Source organism: Polistes dominula, unplaced genomic scaffold, assembly GCF_049000335.1.
Source record: "Polistes dominula isolate Pdom_NZ unplaced genomic scaffold, Pdom_raw_medaka contig_31, whole genome shotgun sequence".
Taxonomy (NCBI): domain Eukaryota; kingdom Metazoa; phylum Arthropoda; class Insecta; order Hymenoptera; family Vespidae; genus Polistes; species Polistes dominula.
The window spans coordinates 6435602-6452756 of record NW_028300925.1 but is presented as its reverse complement, the minus strand read 5'-3'; the positions used below and the strand labels follow the sequence as shown (position 1 = coordinate 6452756).

The window sequence follows — 17155 nt, the reverse complement described above, 5'->3', positions numbered from 1 at the left end:
TCAACTTTGAAACAGTTGGAACTTGCATTCTTTTTCCAGATTTAGAAAATCTCATCCGACAAATTGTAGTAATTCAAATTTTTCCCGGGGCGTACGATAATTTTCCGATGTGTATTAGGGATCCTATAGGAGGGATACGCCATGTACGTTGCTAGAGGACCGGAACTCGATTTTGCGCGCGAATGATTCAAACATTGAAATAATTATGAAATAATGAATTGCATCAAATACAGAAAAAAAGAACTATATTTAATGATAATTAAAAATTTATATTAAAATAGAATAGGTTACACGAAAAAATTATTATAAATTCAAGCGGTCCCCCAAAATTTTCAGCCAATGGCACATGAGCTGAATATGAATGGCGCATCCCTCCTACAGGATCCCTACGATAATTGTACGCCCCTGTGTCGATCAGACGAACTAAAGTCTCTGGGATCAGTGCTGTCAGATCGTGGGTAAATCTTACCCTCTCCCTGTGCCACTGGTATTGCACACAATGAAAGTTTTCCATGTCCGTGTGTTTGGGATGTCGAAAGAAGTCGAGTGTAACCGAAGTTGGCGGGCACGCCGGAGTGGCACACTATGAAAGCGACTCGTGTCGTCCGAACACATGGACACGAGTCGCTTTCATAATGTGCCACTTCGTGGCCAACCGCCAACTTCGGTTACACTCGACTTCTTTCGACTGGGGATCACTGTGTTAAATAGTTCGCAACACTCTTTGCATATAGTTTATAAATACAATATTTATTGCATAAATATTTATACGTATATATATACATTTCTATATATATATATATATATATATATATATATATATGAGTAAATATTTATAACATAACCAACTTTTATGTAAACTTTAAATACTTTTTTATAAAACAATATTTTAGTAATATTATTTTAGATTTTAGTAATATTATTTAGACAATCATTATATATGATGAATATCATATCATATTATATATTTCATTCATATACATGTATATGTATATTTATTTTTTTATAGGGTTTCGGTAATTTTGTTGTTATTGTGCCTTACTTATGCTAACTCACGTTATACAGTTTTAACATAGCTCCAATGATTCACACAGGATGACAGGCAGAATTTATTAAAACTTTTAAAACTATTTAATTGTTAATACGGAATGAATAAATAAATAATAAATGTTGTTAAAATATTGACTTTATTTATGTAAAAGAAGAAATGGTGTATATACATTTGCATTGACGAATAATGTATATACAGTTGCTAATCATCACATTATTGCAAAATTTACTTCAGGATATACGATAGAATGCAAATATTTTCTATCGATGATATCATCTTTACTGAACAATAAGAAAAACATGTTATTTTCCAGTTTTTTTTTTTAAATAATTATAGTGTTGCACATTGTAGAATACAAGAGTTCTTTAAATAGTGAATGTAATTTTTTTTTATTCAGCAATCTTCTGTCAAGTCATATGTTAAGATATAGTAAAAAAAAAAATTTCTATGCAGCTGCTATATAAGCTGAAAGTTATAAGTCTTTTAACGTAGCAAAGCAAGCAATCACAGATACGAAATTATATGCAATATAAGAAACTTAATACTCTCGGCAATCTATCTAATAATTGACATAATACATTACGACTAGATTTATTTATTCATTATCAAAAGACTACACATTTTGATTTGATTTTACTTTAATTAGGATAATTAATAATATCAGGGATAATAAAAATATTAGTGGAAGAAGAAACTTGTTCGAGCACAGTGACACATCATCATTCCTGTTATAGTATTATTAAATGTGCTTATTTTCAAATTTTTAATTCCTAGTGCAATATAAAACCAAATTAAAAGGTAAATATTTTGCCATAAAAATAAGATTTATCAAATATTAAAATTACAAACTGTAAAATTTTTTTAATTGAGAAGATTTAAGATGTTTTTATAAGTGCAGTTATCTTACTATTGTTTTTTTTTTTAATAAAGTGATCCTCTTAAAACACAATTAAAATCTTGCATATTGCGCGTTTATGCTGTAAAGTATTATCATCAAAATGGAGAACGAAAAATTGGATGTAATAATATTTGGTGCTACTGGATTTAGTGGAAAATACGTGGTTAAAGAAGCGGCACGTTATATAAAAGAAAATAATTTTACTTTTGGAGTAGCTGGACGCAGAAAAGAGGCATTAGAATCCGTTCTTAAAGAACATGCACCAGATCTTAGTAAGATTTATGATTTAATTAAATATATAAGTTATCATATAAATATTCATGGTTATTAATATCTTTAAAATTAGGATGCAATATTAATATATTTTAATGATCGTCTAGGTATTCCTATCATTATTGCGGATGTAAAAGATGAACAATCTATTAATAAAATGGTAGAGAAAGCAAAAGTGCTAATTAATTGTAGTGGTCCATTTGCTTTTTGTGGAGAACCTGTTATTAAAGCTTGTATAGCTGCTAAAACTCACTACGTTGATATAAGTGGAGAAACTATGGTATGTGTTGACTTCATTCTTGTATTGGATAAACTATCATCACATATATGACCGATATTGTTTGAGAATGAGATGATTAGCTATAGCCTATATATAACTTGATTTGTGAAACATATTACGTTAAAGATGTTCAACTAAAAAATTTGACATAGGACTACACAGTAGATCTTTAATGTTTTAACATTTTCTAAGAAAGTCAAAGATATATCAATTTTGTTATCATAAAAATAATTTTGATCTTTTTTATGTTTGTCTGTTGCTAGTTCATAGAAGAAATGGTATTGAAGTATAACGAAGCAGCACAAAAAGCTGGCGTCTATATTATAAGTGCTTGTGGTTTTGATAGCATTCCTTCTGATCTTGGTATCATATTTACACAACAAAAGTTTGGCGGCGAAGTTAATAGCATTGAAGAATACATTAGTATATCAGATCATGTAAAGCTAAACAAACCTATATTAAACTTTACAACTTTGGAAAGTGCTATTAATGTATTGGGCAATATTGAGAAATTACGTGAAAATCGTAGGAAACTATTTTCCAAAAAATTACCAGAATTTAAGCCCAAATTAAATATAAAGTTAGTTGAATTATTATATAATTGATCTATAAATATATTATTATAAATATTATTTAGATCAGGGTTTCTCAAAGAGTGAGATCATGTACCTAAACTTGGAGGTTGCAGAAATTTGAGTCAGAAATTGGGAACTACGACGTTCCTGGGCGGGCAATGACTGAAAATGAATTTGAAATCAATTAAGCAAAACTACTGTATAGTATATCTATGAGTTTATGTTAGTGAGAGAGAAGATAGTGTAGATTCTATACTGAGGGTTGCGATAATATTTGCTAGAGTAAAGTTGGCTGCTGAATAAAAAAAGTTTGAGAAACCCTAATTTAAACTATACTAAAAATTGCTTATAAAATATTATATCACCATTTTATTCTATTAGACGCAGGCTTCCACACAAATCTCCTTTTACAAATAATTATTCAGTGTTATTCGTTGGTCCAGATTATTCAATAGTTCATCGCACACAAAGATTTTTGTATGAAGAATATAATCAAAGACCTGCTCAGGTTGCAATATATTTAAGTATCAAAACAAGGTTAGTATTCTTTATTAAATATAAATGTAACTTGTTTTTTCTTTTAGATAATAATAATAACCAAATTAATCAAAAATTTTTCTTCATTAGATTTCTAACGAAAATTATTGCAATAATGCTATTATTAATAACTCTTGTTCTTTCAAAATTTTCATCTGGACGCAATTTAATATTGAAGGTAATTTGGAAAATGCGACAAATCAGACACGTTTTCACGTACAAAAGATATGTTAGTTTTATATAAGATAAGAAAAATATTGTTTATTTTTAGTATCCTGAACTATTTACTTACGGGTTAGTGAGTCGAAAAGAGCCGAGTGAAGAAGCATTGAACAAGATTGAGATATGTCTAACTTTCTTAACACGTGGTTGGACTGAAAAATTAAGCGAACCTTCCGACGTTCATTCGGATACACCAAATAAGGAGATGGTGACAAAAGTTACTTGTACCAATGTATATTATATTACTGCTATTAGCGTATTATTTAGCGCTCTTACTATTTGTAAAGAATCTGATAAAATGCCTCAAAGGTAAAAATGCATTTCATTTTTATATCGTCCGTAACAATTTTATTTATATTTGATAATATATGATTTTTTGTTTATTTTAGTGGTGGGGTTCTCACTGCTGGTGCTGCATTTAGTAAGACTTCTTTGATTAATACATTAAATAATCATGGTCTTAAATTTGAAGTTGTTTCATCCATTGAAAAATGAAGGTATTGTTACTATGGTCTAATGTAAGTGTACAATATTTCATTAACGATTCATGATGATAAGCATAAATTTTTGATATTTTACTTACTAAATGTACTCTTACAAAAATGAAATTCACCTATTTATATATTCTTAACGAAGGTGCTTGGTTTATAAGAAATTCATAAAGTACTATGAAATTATGGATGTCAATAAGGGTAATCTTTAACACGTGTTATCTAATTACTAAATATTTATATATTACTATATTTATAAGTAAAATATTAATGTCATCTCGTATTATAATGTTTTAGAAAAAAACAAAAAGAAGAAACTTATTTCCTAAATGGTTATCATTATCGTTTAATCAATTTCAATTATTTAATAGATTTTTAATAAATTTAACATTTATTTTAAAAATGTGAAATGAAGAAGGATAAATACAAGCTGAACGACGTAATAAAAGTGTATTTTTATACCAATAATTTATAATTAATTCAATATGTTGGGTTATGATTTTGTTATTTCATTGGTTATGACGTCAAGCTTTGAAATGAAACGATAAGTTGGCAACAATGGTACTGTGCTGTCAGACAGTGCTGTCAGATCGTGGGTAAATCTTACCCTCTCCCTGTGCCACTGGTATTGCACACAATGAAAGTTTTCCATGTCCGTGTGTTTGGGATGTCGAAAGAAGTCGAGTGTAACCGAAGTTAGCGGGCACGCCGGAGTGGCACACTATGAAAGCGACTCGTGTCGTCCGAACACATGGACATGAGTCGCTTTCATAGTGTGCCACTCCGGCGTGCCCGCTAACTTCGGTTACACTCGGCTTTCCTCGACATCCCAAACACACGGACATGGAAAACTTTCATTGTGTGCAATCCCAGTGGCACAGGGAGAGGGTAAGATTTACCCACGATCTGGCAGCACAGCAATGGTGTGTTTTTCCTTAGTCATTCATTGCACGTATACAATGACGTACACACGCATGTGCTCCGTTAGTTCCAGATGCGTTGATAATTGTTGGATATTCCAAGATGAAATTCCAGATAATGTTGGCTCTTAAAAAGTATTTTTTTCGAAAAGATACTATCGTTTGAGAAAGTATGAATCATTTCTTTTGTAATAAAGTAGATTGGATTTTTCTTCTTTTGTTTTAATGGAAGGTCAATTGCAATAGCGGTCTTTCAAATTCAAATAATCCTTCGAACTGACCGATTTAAATTAAGTATATTTTCTTCATTTTATTAACCTTGTCACATTAACTAAGTTATATTTATAATTAAAAATATTTTTCATATTATTTGAATGACTTCGATTATTATATTATAAATTTATGTAAATATAAAATTAGACTATTTTAAAAACTTTAGTAATTTTTGGTATATAACATAAAAACAACAACACAATAACATTATTGTTTTCTGAAGATTAAACTTTTTATGTTTATTTATTATTTTCTTTATTTTTAAAATTAATTTCTTCAATAATAACCTTTTTTTCATACATCACTCAATAGTTTTCCTCATAAATACATTCTATGTGTAAAGTATGTATGCATATAGAGAGATGCTTAAACAACACATTCACTCATCTTCACCTTCATAAACTTGTATTTTACGTACATTTATCTTATTTTTGTTGATACAGTTAAAGGGTTTTTTTTTTTAGTACTATTTGTCTTGTATTTTTATTTGTTTATTATTTGCATATTGGTTACTGATAAGTATTTGAATATGATCTTAACTCCATTATCGTGACTTCAATTATGTAAGACTTAGTTACTATTGGTAAATTATTCTCACGGAAGCAAATAATATTATTTTTAATCATATATTTTACTGTCTCTAACTCTTCTCAATATGATTTTAGTATTTTTTTCCTATTCATATTATTTATATGATATCGAAACAATCGATCAATTATTTATTGCTCCAAATATGATAATGGAAGATTATAAAAAAAAAAAAGAAAATTACAAGTTAAGAAAGAATACAAAATTACAAAAAAATTGTGAACTAAAAAAAATAACTATAAAAATAAAAAACTAATAAAGTTGAAAGATCAATTGTTATATCGTAGAAATTGAAAGTAATATAAGATAATTAAAAATAAAATGAAATATGAGAAAAATATCAAGTAATCAAATTTGAAAATGAACAAATATGAAGCCTAGCGTCACACGGATTCTTAGGGAAATTCTCGTCAGGCCACAGTCATTACATAGCATTAAAAAAAATAGTTAAATGTCAGTCACTCGGGATTGACACGGCCTAACGAAAAGTCGTAATTTGCGAAAATTCAAAGTCGATTTTCTCGAAAACAAAGCTTTAAACGAAAAATTGTTATTCCTTATTTTCGATTTATTTTTTCATGTAGACTCCCTTTTTTATCTTGTACTACCAGTTACAGATCACTCTGTATACAGTTGCTAATCATCATAATTGCAAAATTTACTTCAGAATATACGATATAATGCAAATAATTTTTATCGATGATATAATCTTTTCTGAACGATAAGAAAAACATGTTATGTTCCAGTTTTTTTTTGAAATAATTATAGTGTGGCTCATTATAGAATATGAGCTCTTTAAATAGTGTATGTAATTTTTTACGCCGATTCTCTCTGGGCTCTTACTGCTGGTGCTGCATTTAGTAAAACTTCTTTGATCAATAAATTAAATAATCATGCTCTTAAATTTGAAGTTGTTTCATCCATTGAAAAATGAAGGTATTGTTACTATGTGTTCTGAATTCTCACTATTTTTAAAATAAATATCAATGATTTTAAAAAAATTCTAAAATATCGAGGAAAATTTAATCTTTTTCGGAATCGGAAGTATTTGTTCTTTGGCATCGATACGTTTATTGCAGGGTACATTCAGATTCTCACGTAGGGCTGGATCACTGTTTACTCTCTATTCTCACCTGCGTTATGCTTTTATTTTTTTGTAATAAATATTATACTGTACATATACAAATGTTAATGAAAAATAATACTCTTATAAGGTTTTATAAAATTCATAAATTTGATTGTATTCTACCGTCGACAATGACTATTGAAGCATAAGTAGTCATGAATCATAAATAATTTACAGAAATACACCCAAAATTGCAGTACCGTGGCATGTCCGATTCTCGTTTTTCAAACTAAATGTATAAATTTCTATAAAGATTTGTTTAAGGGGACGTTCTACTCGAAGCACCCAAAAAAAGGCTATTTTCGCGAATTTTTTCCAAGAAAACTATAAAAGATACCGATATAAAAGTTGTTGGGTTTGTTAAATTGAGTCTTAAACTATATAAATGAATTTTTGTTTTTTCATTTTAATTAATTTTTTATTGCAAAAACAGTAGTTTAAAAAAACACCTTAAAACTTTAGTGCTTTGGTAGCTCCATCAGAACTTGAGAATGGCTTACCTGAAACATAAAAGTAAAATGATTTTATATTCTGTATGACTTCAGCTACAAAGTGACAGTAATATATAAAAATTTTATCAATAAATAAAAAAATGGTGGACAAATTACAAAAAAACGTAAATTAGACCTTTTTTTTTCGTTGTTTTTGACTAAAAATAAATAGTAAAAATTAAATTATAAGAAAAGATTTACCGTCACTTTGTTACAGCTCATGTGTAGAATATGTGGATTAAACCTTATAAGAATCGGTTTACTGGTTCGTGAGATACGATGGAGCTAGTATTTCAAAACGTAGTTTCGAGAAAAACGCGTTTAAAGTTTTTTTTACTCAAAATCGTTAAAAATTCTTACCTAAACTTAATCTGCGATGCCTGGACCGTACAATAGACCTTCTTCTTGTTCATATTCTTCAATTTCTTCCAGTCTTGCCTTCTTCCACTTTGATCTGGCATCTTTTGAGCACTTAGAGCTTCGACGGTTCGCAGATTCGATACGTCGGTCGTCGCGTCTTTTAGCAAAGTCGATCGCTCCTGGCCCAAGTTTCATGCCCATCGTTTCCATTATCTTCATCACTGTTCGAAATCCTTCGTTGAAGATACATGCCGAAACTTTGCACGCAATTTCAACAACTTTTTTGCCATTAAACATGTGTTTAGGTGCCATGTGCCTTAGATTTGAGGTACTTTCACCAGTCGATGGAACACTTAGAATGCTTTGGCTTGGCATCAGTCGAAATTTTGTGGTAGTATCCTGCCCAAATCTCGTTACGCATATCCTATGAAGAATTCAAATTTCTTCTGACTGCTAAACCGTAGATCTCTGAGAGTTCTTTCATCAATTTGATTGTAAATTTTTAGTTTTTACTTCAGGAACTTTTTTCACAACAGTCGTTTTTCTCTTCACTACTGTTTTTGCTACAGTTCTTATTTTTTTTTTTGGCGGTTCGGCGTTTTTCTTTTAAACTTTCTTCTTTTGTATGAGAGCTTTTCTTGCCTTATTAGCGCGCTTAAAAATATGTTTTGTCACATGCAAAATACACTTCAACTTTTTAACAATGAAATCTTCACCGTATGGATGATAATAAAGCAGCATTTTAAAAGTCTTGGAGTCTCCGTAGCCGATATAAGAACCGTGCGCGCCAAACGCTCAGGAGAGCGGTCCGAGATAGTAACGTTCAGGCAGCAAAAAAATGTAGTTAGAGACATCGGATCTTTTTGAAATTTTAACACAATATTTCTACGTATATATACATTCGAAAAACGTAAAAAAAAAAAATTTAATTTTTTAAAAATTGCAGAGTAGAACGTCCCCTTAATAATTTAAAGTTTAGCTTTTATAACTAAAATCTAATGTATATTCCATCAAATTATGCTGCAATTATACTAAAATATTGATTAGCAGGAAGAAATAACTGTCATTGATTTATGTGTGTCCTGGAATTTTATTCAATTTTTAAATTTAAAATATTTGCTGCCTAAACGCCATCTTCTATTCAATTTCGTTCGCTCTCTTTGGCGGCATTTTAAGGAAGGACTATTTGCGTATAGTTTACAGATATATGTTTATTTATTGCCCTGATATTTTGACAGAAAAAATTTGTTTTGTTTTGAAAAAGGTAAGTCATAAAATTACATGTCAGTACCATGATATTGAAATGAAGACCCAGAAGCTTATAAAAATTATTGTCAAAAAGAACGAGAGAGATACGTACAGCGGAAATTTGATAATAAATTAAAATCAATTGACCAGTTGACAGAAGGTGAAAAACGATGTCGGCGAAAATTACAAAATATGTGGCAAAAATCATCACGGCTCAAGAAAAAAGAACTCCAAACCAATGCTCCGGACGAAAATAACAACGAGATGAATGACAACAACAATGACATTAATAAAAATATCTCTAAACGGGCTTCGGTGGGTAAGAAACGAATTAAAAAAAACAATACACCATACCAATACACTTGGAGTAGGGAAAACCCTGGCCTAATACATTGTCTCGATTGTCAACCTGGCATAATATGTGAACATTTCTCGATGGGAAAAATAAACTACAGTGATAATCGCTTGCCATTACCTTCTGCAAAGGCACAGAAAGTGTTGAAAAGATCTCAGAAAGACCCCGTAGTCAGGAGTGAAATCAAAAAACCAAAAGTTGTTCCAAATGTAACTTTTCGACGAAGTTTAAGAAATAAGGAATGATTCACTAAGTATTTTGATAAAAAATTCTATTATAGATTAATATTTAATTATATAAAAATTATATCATTGTTTTTTACATTTATAATTGTTGAAAATTTCATTTATTAACTAATTTTAAACTTAGTTACATTCAAAGATTACTATAAAAATTATTATTCTAATTCTATCATTAATAAATTTTAAAGATTGTTAAAATCAAGAAAGAAAATACAAAAAAGTCTTTGTATCATTATCAGAGTATTATAATTTATCATTCGTTTTATTATTTTAAGATTTTAAAAAGATTTAAGTAAGTACTTTGAATATTTCATTTATTTGTCAGTACCGTGGAAATTATGTCAGTACCGTAGCATTGAAATTTACAATTTTTATCTTAGTTTTTTGTCTATTAAAGTTGTAATAGAACTACATTACACGCTTAATTCTGAGCATCATTGAGGAACAATAGTACCCAAAACATAAGTTATAAGGCATTTTTAATTTTTAAAAATTTTGAGTTGTAAAAATCACAGTTATCTGAGAATCACTCATATATTCGTAAACAGGAAAGCAAAATCTATCATCCTACAAAATTTGAACAAAATCTCAGAGGGCAAGATCTTGCACTCTCATTGTGAGTAATAAAAAAATAGTTGAACGTCAGTCACTCGGGATTGACGCGGTCTAACGAAAAGTCGTACTTTGCAAAAATTCAAAGTCGATTTTCTTGAAACAAAGCTTCAAACGAAAAATTGTTATTCTTTATTTTCGATTTATTTTTTCATGTAGACTCTACCTTTTTTAGCTTATACTACCAGTTACAGATCACTCTGTATACAGTTGCTAATTATCATAATTGCAAAATTTACTTCAGAATATACGATATAATGCAAATAATTTTTTCTGAACGATAAGAAAAATATGTTATGTTCCAGTTTTTTTTTTGAAATAATTATAGTGTTGCTCTTTATAGAATATGAGCTCTTTAAATAGTGTATGTAATTTATTTAAATTCAGCAATATTCTGCCAAGTCATATTTAAGATATAATAACAAGAAAATTTTACGCAGATTGCTATATAAGCTGATAGTTATAACGTAGTTAGTTAGATAGTATTTTAACGTAGCAAAGCGAGCATTCAGATACAAAATTATACGAAACATAAGAACTTTAATACTCTCGGTAATCTATCTAATATTTGAAATTATAAATTACAATTAGATTTAAATATTTATTATCAAAAGACTACACGTTTTGATTTGGTTTTGATTTTACTTTAATTGAAATAATAAATAATATCAAGGAAAATAAAAATTTAAGTAGAAAGAACAACTTGTTCAAGAACAGTGACACATTATCATTCCCGTTATAGTATTATTAAATGTGTCCATGTGTTCGGACGAGTCGCTTTCATAGTGTGCCACTCCGGCGTGCCCGAAAACATCGGTTACACTCGACTTCTTTCGACATCCCAAACACACGGACATGGAAAACTTTCATTATGTGCCATCCCAGTAGCACAGGGAGAGGGTAAGAATTACCCACGATCTGCCAGCACTGTTCCTAGAGGAATATAAAACCAAATTATAAAGAAAATATTTTGCCATAAAAATAAGATTTATCAAATATTAAAATTACAAACTGTAAAATTTTTTTAATTGAGAAGATTTAAGATGTTTTTATAAGTGCAGTTATCTTACTATTGTTTTTTTTTTTTAATAAAGTGATCCTCTTAAAACACAATTGAAATCTTGCATATTGCGCGTATATGCTGTAAAGTATTATCATCAAAATGGAGAACGAAAAATTGGATGTAATAATATTTGGTGCTACTGGATTTAGTGGAAAATACGTGGTTAAAGAAGCGGCACGTTATACAAAAGAAAATAATTTTACTTTTGGAGTAGCTGGACGCAGGAAAGAGGCATTAGAATCCGTTCTTAAAGAATACGCACCAGATCTTAGTAAGATTTATGATTTAATTAAATATATAAATTATCATATAAATATTCATGGTTATTAATATCTTTAAAATTAGAATGCAATATTAATATATTTTAATGACCGTCTAGGTATTCCTATCTTTATTGCGGATGTAAAAGATGAACAATCTATTAATAAAATGGTAGAAAAAGTAAAAGTGCTAATTAATTGTATTGGTCCATTTGCTTTTTATGGAGAACCTGTTATTAAAGCTTGTATAGCTGCAAAAACTCACTACGTTGATATAAGTGGAGAATCTACGGTATGTATTGACTTTATTCTTGTATTGGATAAACTATTAACACATTTGTGACCGATATTGTTTGGATGAAATATTTAGCTACATACTATATATAACTTGAACTGTGAAACATATTACGTCAAAGATATTCAACTAAAAAATTTGACATAGGACTACACAGTAGATCTTTAATGTTTTAACATTTTCTAAGAAAGTCAAAGATATATCAATTTTGTTATCATAAAAATAATTTTGATCTTTTTTATGTTTGTCTGTTGCTAGTTCATAGAAGAAATGGTATTGAAGTATAACGAAGCAGCACAAAAAGCTGGCGTCTATATTATAAATGCTTGTGGTTTTGATAGCATTCCTTCTGATCTTGGTATCATATTTACACAACAAAAGTTTGGCGGCGAAGTTAATAGCATTGAAGAATACATTAGTATATCAAATCACGTAAAACTTAGCAAACCTTTAGTACACTTTACAACTTTGGAAAGTCTTATTAATATATTGGGCAATATTGATAAATTACGTGAAAATCGTAAAAAATTATTCTTCAAAAAATTACCAGAATTTAAGCCCAAATTAAATATAAAGTTAGTTGAATTATTATATAATTGATCTATAAATATATTATTATAAATATTATTTAGATCAGGGTTTCTCAAAGAGTGGGATCATGTAACTAAACTTAGAGGTTGCAGAAATTTGAATCAGAAATTTAGAACTACGACGTTTCTGGGCGGGCAATGACCAAAAATGAATTTGAAATCAATTAAGCAAAACTACTGTATAGTATATCTGTGAGTTTATGTTAGTGAGAGAGAAGATAGTGTAGATTCTATACTGAGGATTGCGATAATATTTGCTAGGGTAAAGTTGGCTGCTGAATAAAAAAAGTTTGAGAAACCCTAATTTAAACTATATTAAAAATTGCTTATAAAATATTATATCACCATTTTTTTTATATTAGACGCAGGCTTCCGCACAAATCTCCTTTTACAAATAATTATTCAGTGTTATTCATTGGTCCAGATTATTCAATGGTTCATCGCACACAAAGATTTTTGTATGAAGAATATAATCAAAGACCTGCTCAGGTTGCAATATATTTAAGTATCAAAGCTAAGTTAGTATTTTTTTTTCAAATATAAATGTAACTTGTTTTTTCTTTCAGATAATAATAATCACCATATTAATCAAAAATTTTTCTTTATTAGATTTCTAACGAAAATTATTGCATTAATGCTATTATTAATAACTCTTGTTCTTTCAAAATTTTCATCTGGACGCAATTTAATATTGAAGGTAATTTGGAAAATGCGACAAATCAGACACGTTTTCACGTACAAAAGATATGTTAGTTTTATATAAGATAAGAAAAATATTGTTTATTTTTAGTATCCTGAACTATTTACTTACGGGTTAGTGAGTCGAAAAGAGCCGAGTGAAGAAGCATTGAACAAAATCGAGATATGTGCAACTTTTTTAACACGTGGTTGGACTGAAAAATTAAGTGAACCTTCCGACGTTCATTCGGATCCACCAAATAAGGAGATGGTGACAAAAGTCACTTGTAACAATGGATATTATATTACTGCTATTAGCGTATTATTTAGCGCTCTTACTATTTGTAAAGAATCTGATAAAATGCCTCAAAGGTAAAAATGTATTTCATTTTTATATCGTCCGTAACAATTTTATTTATATTTGATAATATATGATTTTTTGTTTATTTTAGTGGTGGGGTTCTCACTGCTGGTGCTGCATTTAGTAAGACTTCTTTGATTAATACATTAAATAATCATGGTCTTAAATTTGAAGTTGTTTCATCCATTGAAAAATGAAGGTATTGTTACTATGGTCTAATGTAAGTGTACAATATTTCATTAACGATTCATGATGATAAGCATAAATTTTTGATATTTTACTTACTAAATGTACTCTTACAAAAATGAAATTCACCTATTTATATATTCTTAACGAAGGTGCTTGGTTTATAAGAAATTCATAAAGTACTATGAAATTATGGATGTCAATAAGGGTAATCTTTAACACGTGTTATCTAATTACTAAAGATTTATATATTACTATATTTATAAGTAAAATATTAATGTCATCTCGTATTATAATGTTTTAGAAAAAAACAAAAAGAAACTTATTTCCTAAATGGTTATCATTATCGTTTAATCAATTTCAATTATTTAATAGATTTTTAATAAATTTAACATTTATTTTAAAAATGTGAAATGAAGAAGGATAAATACAAGCTGAACGACGTAATAAAAGTGTATTTTTATACCAATAATTTATAATTAATTTAATATGTTGGGTTATGATTTTGTTATTTCATTGGTTATGACGTCAAGCTTTGAAATGAAACGATAAGTTGGCAACAATGGTACTGTGCTGTCAGATCGTGTCGTCCGATCACATGGACATGAGTCGCTTTCATAGTGTGCCACTCCGGCGTGCCCGCCAACTTTGGTTACACTCGACTTCTTTCGACATCCCAAACACACGGACATGGAAAACTTTCATTATGTGCAATCCCAGTGACACAGGGAGAGGGTAAGATTTACCCACGATCTGGCAGCACAGCAATGGTGTGTTTTTCCTTAGTCATTCATTGCACGTATTCAATGACGTACACACGCATGTGCTCCGTTAGTTCCAGATGCGTTGATAATTGTTGGATATTCCAAGATGAAATTCCAGATAATGTTGGCTCTTAAAAAGTATTTTCTTCGAAAAGATACTATCGTTTGAGAAAGTATGAATCATTTCTTTTGTAATAAAGTAGATTGGATTTTTCTTCTTTTGTTTTAATGGAAGGTCAATTGCAATAGCGGTCTTTCAAATTCAAATAATCCTTCGAACTGACCGATTTAAATTAAGTATATTTTCTTCATTTTATTAACCTTGTCACATTAACTAAGTTATATTTATAATTAAAAATATTTTTCATATTATTTGAATGACTTCGATTATTATATTATAAATTTATGTAAATATAAAATTAGACTATTTTAAAAACTTTAGTAATTTTTGGTATATAACATAAAAACAACAACACAATAACATTATTGTTTTCTGAAGATTAAACTTTTTATGTTTATTTATTATTTTCTTTATTTTTAAAATTAATTTCTTCAATAATAACCTTTTTTTCATACATCACTCAATAGTTTTCCTCATAAATACATTCTATGTGTAAAATATGTATGCATATAGAGAGATGCTTAAACAACACATTCACTCATCTTCACCTTCATAAACTTGTATTTTACGTACATTTATCTTATTTTTGTTGATACAGTTAAAGGGTTTTTTTTTAGTACTATTTGTCTTGTATTTTTATTTGTTTATTATTTGCATATTGGTTACTGATAAGTATTTGAATATGATCTTAACTCCATTATCGTGACTTCAATTATGTAAGACTTAGTTACTATTGGTAAATTATTCTCACGGAAGCAAATAATATTATTTTTAATCATATATTTAACTGTCTCTAACTCTTCTCAATATGATTTTAGTATTTTTTTCCTATTCATATTATTTATATGATATCGAAACAATCGATCAATTATTTATTGCTCCAAATATGATAATGGAAGATTATAAAAAAAAAAAAGAAAATTACAAGTTAAGAAAGAATACAAAATTACAAAAAAATTGTGAACTAAAAAAAATAACTATAAAAATAAAAAACTAATAAAGTTGAAAGATCAATTGTTATATCGTAGAAATTGAAAGTAATATAAGATAATTAAAAATAAAATGAAATATGAGAAAAATATCAAGTAATCAAATTTGAAAATGAACAAATATGAAGCCTAGCGCCACACTGATTCTTAGGGAAATTCTCGTCAGGCCACAGTCATTATATAGCATTAAAAATAATAGTTAAATGTCAGTCACCCGTGATTAACGTGGCCTTACGAAAAGTTTTATTTTGCGAAAATTCACAATTTTTGTGTGTGGAGATAATTAAAATTTGATTAATAAAAAAACTTGGAATAAATAATTTATTGTTTGCAACTACAACAATTAATTACAATTACAATTCTAGAATAAAATTCAATTAATATTGTATATCAAATGACTTATTTACAAATTTTGATTGCTATTAAACATTTCATAAATATTTGATTTCCAGAACTTTAATAGTCATGTTCAAGCATACTTAGGGCATTTATGAAAGAAACTTAATTAAAAATTTGTACTATTGGATTAATGTTGACAAGTTGAGACCCAGTACGTGTATATTGAACTAGCGTGTTAGTTACTTTTAATACTCATCATCGTGTTGCGTAACGTGGTAGGCATGACAAGGACCAATGTATTTCCCCTTGAAACGTTTATTGTTTTTTTCTTTTTGCTTTAACTTTTGCGTCGGACAATCCGTTAAAAAATTCGTATTCAAATGAAAGTACGTTTTAAAATTACTCGCGTTTAGATTCGTTTAGATCGCGTTCGATAGACAAACCAACTGAATTATTTATCAATCGCGAACTTAAGGTATTTTTCTATGGAAAACTGTTTACCATTTAACATTAGTTTGCTGTTAAAAACGAATAGTAATCGTTGCATTTCTATTTTAGTCCATTCAAAATAGAAAACTTCTTTTCATATAATATCGAAATATTATAGTTAAATAAAATATATGGATAGGTTGAAAAGTTTTGAGTCTAACATAGTCAATAATTTTTTATTATAGAACATAAAGTTTAGGCTTAATACTTTTAATCCCACCCTTGTATAATATTTAATATTAATAATAAAAAATATTATATATATATATACCCACTCATATTTTGTTTTTTTTATTTTTTATCTTCTCATTTGTTTATTCAAAATTCACTGCGTAAAATAGACTTCACATTAAATGGAAGGACATCGGTGACCATTATTTTATAATTTTTTTTCTTTTTTTTACCGATATCAGTTGTTTGAATAATTTTGGAAACAATTGTCAGATAAATATTTCAACTTAACTCACCATTTGCATTT

The 17155-nt window shown here is 28.6% G+C and overlaps 3 protein-coding genes across 5 annotated transcripts; 2 read left to right on the top strand and 1 right to left on the bottom strand.

The window, feature by feature from the left end:
• Positions 1 to 869: 869 nt before the first annotated feature.
• On the top strand, positions 870 to 4528 carry LOC107072342 (saccharopine dehydrogenase-like oxidoreductase). The gene is made up of 8 exons (XM_089171213.1): positions 870 to 1849; positions 1982 to 2221; positions 2330 to 2502; positions 2766 to 3082; positions 3459 to 3614; positions 3705 to 3792; positions 3886 to 4145; positions 4226 to 4528. The coding sequence occupies exons 2-8, from the start codon at positions 2050 to 2052 to the stop codon at positions 4329 to 4331; spliced, it is 1272 nt and encodes a 423-aa protein (XP_089027339.1). The 5' UTR covers positions 870 to 1849; positions 1982 to 2049; the 3' UTR covers positions 4332 to 4528.
• A 250-nt stretch (positions 4529 to 4778) lies between these two features.
• Positions 4779 to 9226, bottom strand: LOC149032999 (uncharacterized). The gene is made up of 2 exons (XM_089171218.1): positions 8086 to 9226; positions 4779 to 7734 (listed from the first exon to the last, which is right to left on the bottom strand). The coding sequence occupies exon 1, from the start codon at positions 8458 to 8460 to the stop codon at positions 8092 to 8094; it is 369 nt and encodes a 122-aa protein (XP_089027344.1). The 5' UTR covers positions 8461 to 9226; the 3' UTR covers positions 4779 to 7734; positions 8086 to 8091.
• A 1682-nt stretch (positions 9227 to 10908) lies between these two features.
• LOC107072511 (saccharopine dehydrogenase-like oxidoreductase) lies at positions 10909 to 14183 on the top strand. 3 transcript variants are annotated; one of them, XM_089171216.1, is made up of 8 exons: positions 10909 to 11442; positions 11637 to 11876; positions 11985 to 12157; positions 12419 to 12735; positions 13113 to 13268; positions 13360 to 13447; positions 13541 to 13800; positions 13881 to 14183. In XM_089171216.1, exons 2-8 carry the CDS (start codon positions 11705 to 11707, stop codon positions 13984 to 13986), a joined length of 1272 nt encoding a protein of 423 aa, XP_089027342.1. In that variant the 5' UTR covers positions 10909 to 11442; positions 11637 to 11704; the 3' UTR covers positions 13987 to 14183. The 3 variants fall into 3 exon arrangements, with proteins under 3 accessions (XP_089027342.1, XP_089027341.1, XP_089027340.1); XM_089171215.1 differs by having other exon boundaries at positions 10909 to 11499; positions 11633 to 11876; XM_089171214.1 differs by having other exon boundaries at positions 10909 to 11876.
• Positions 14184 to 17155: the final 2972 nt, after the last annotated feature.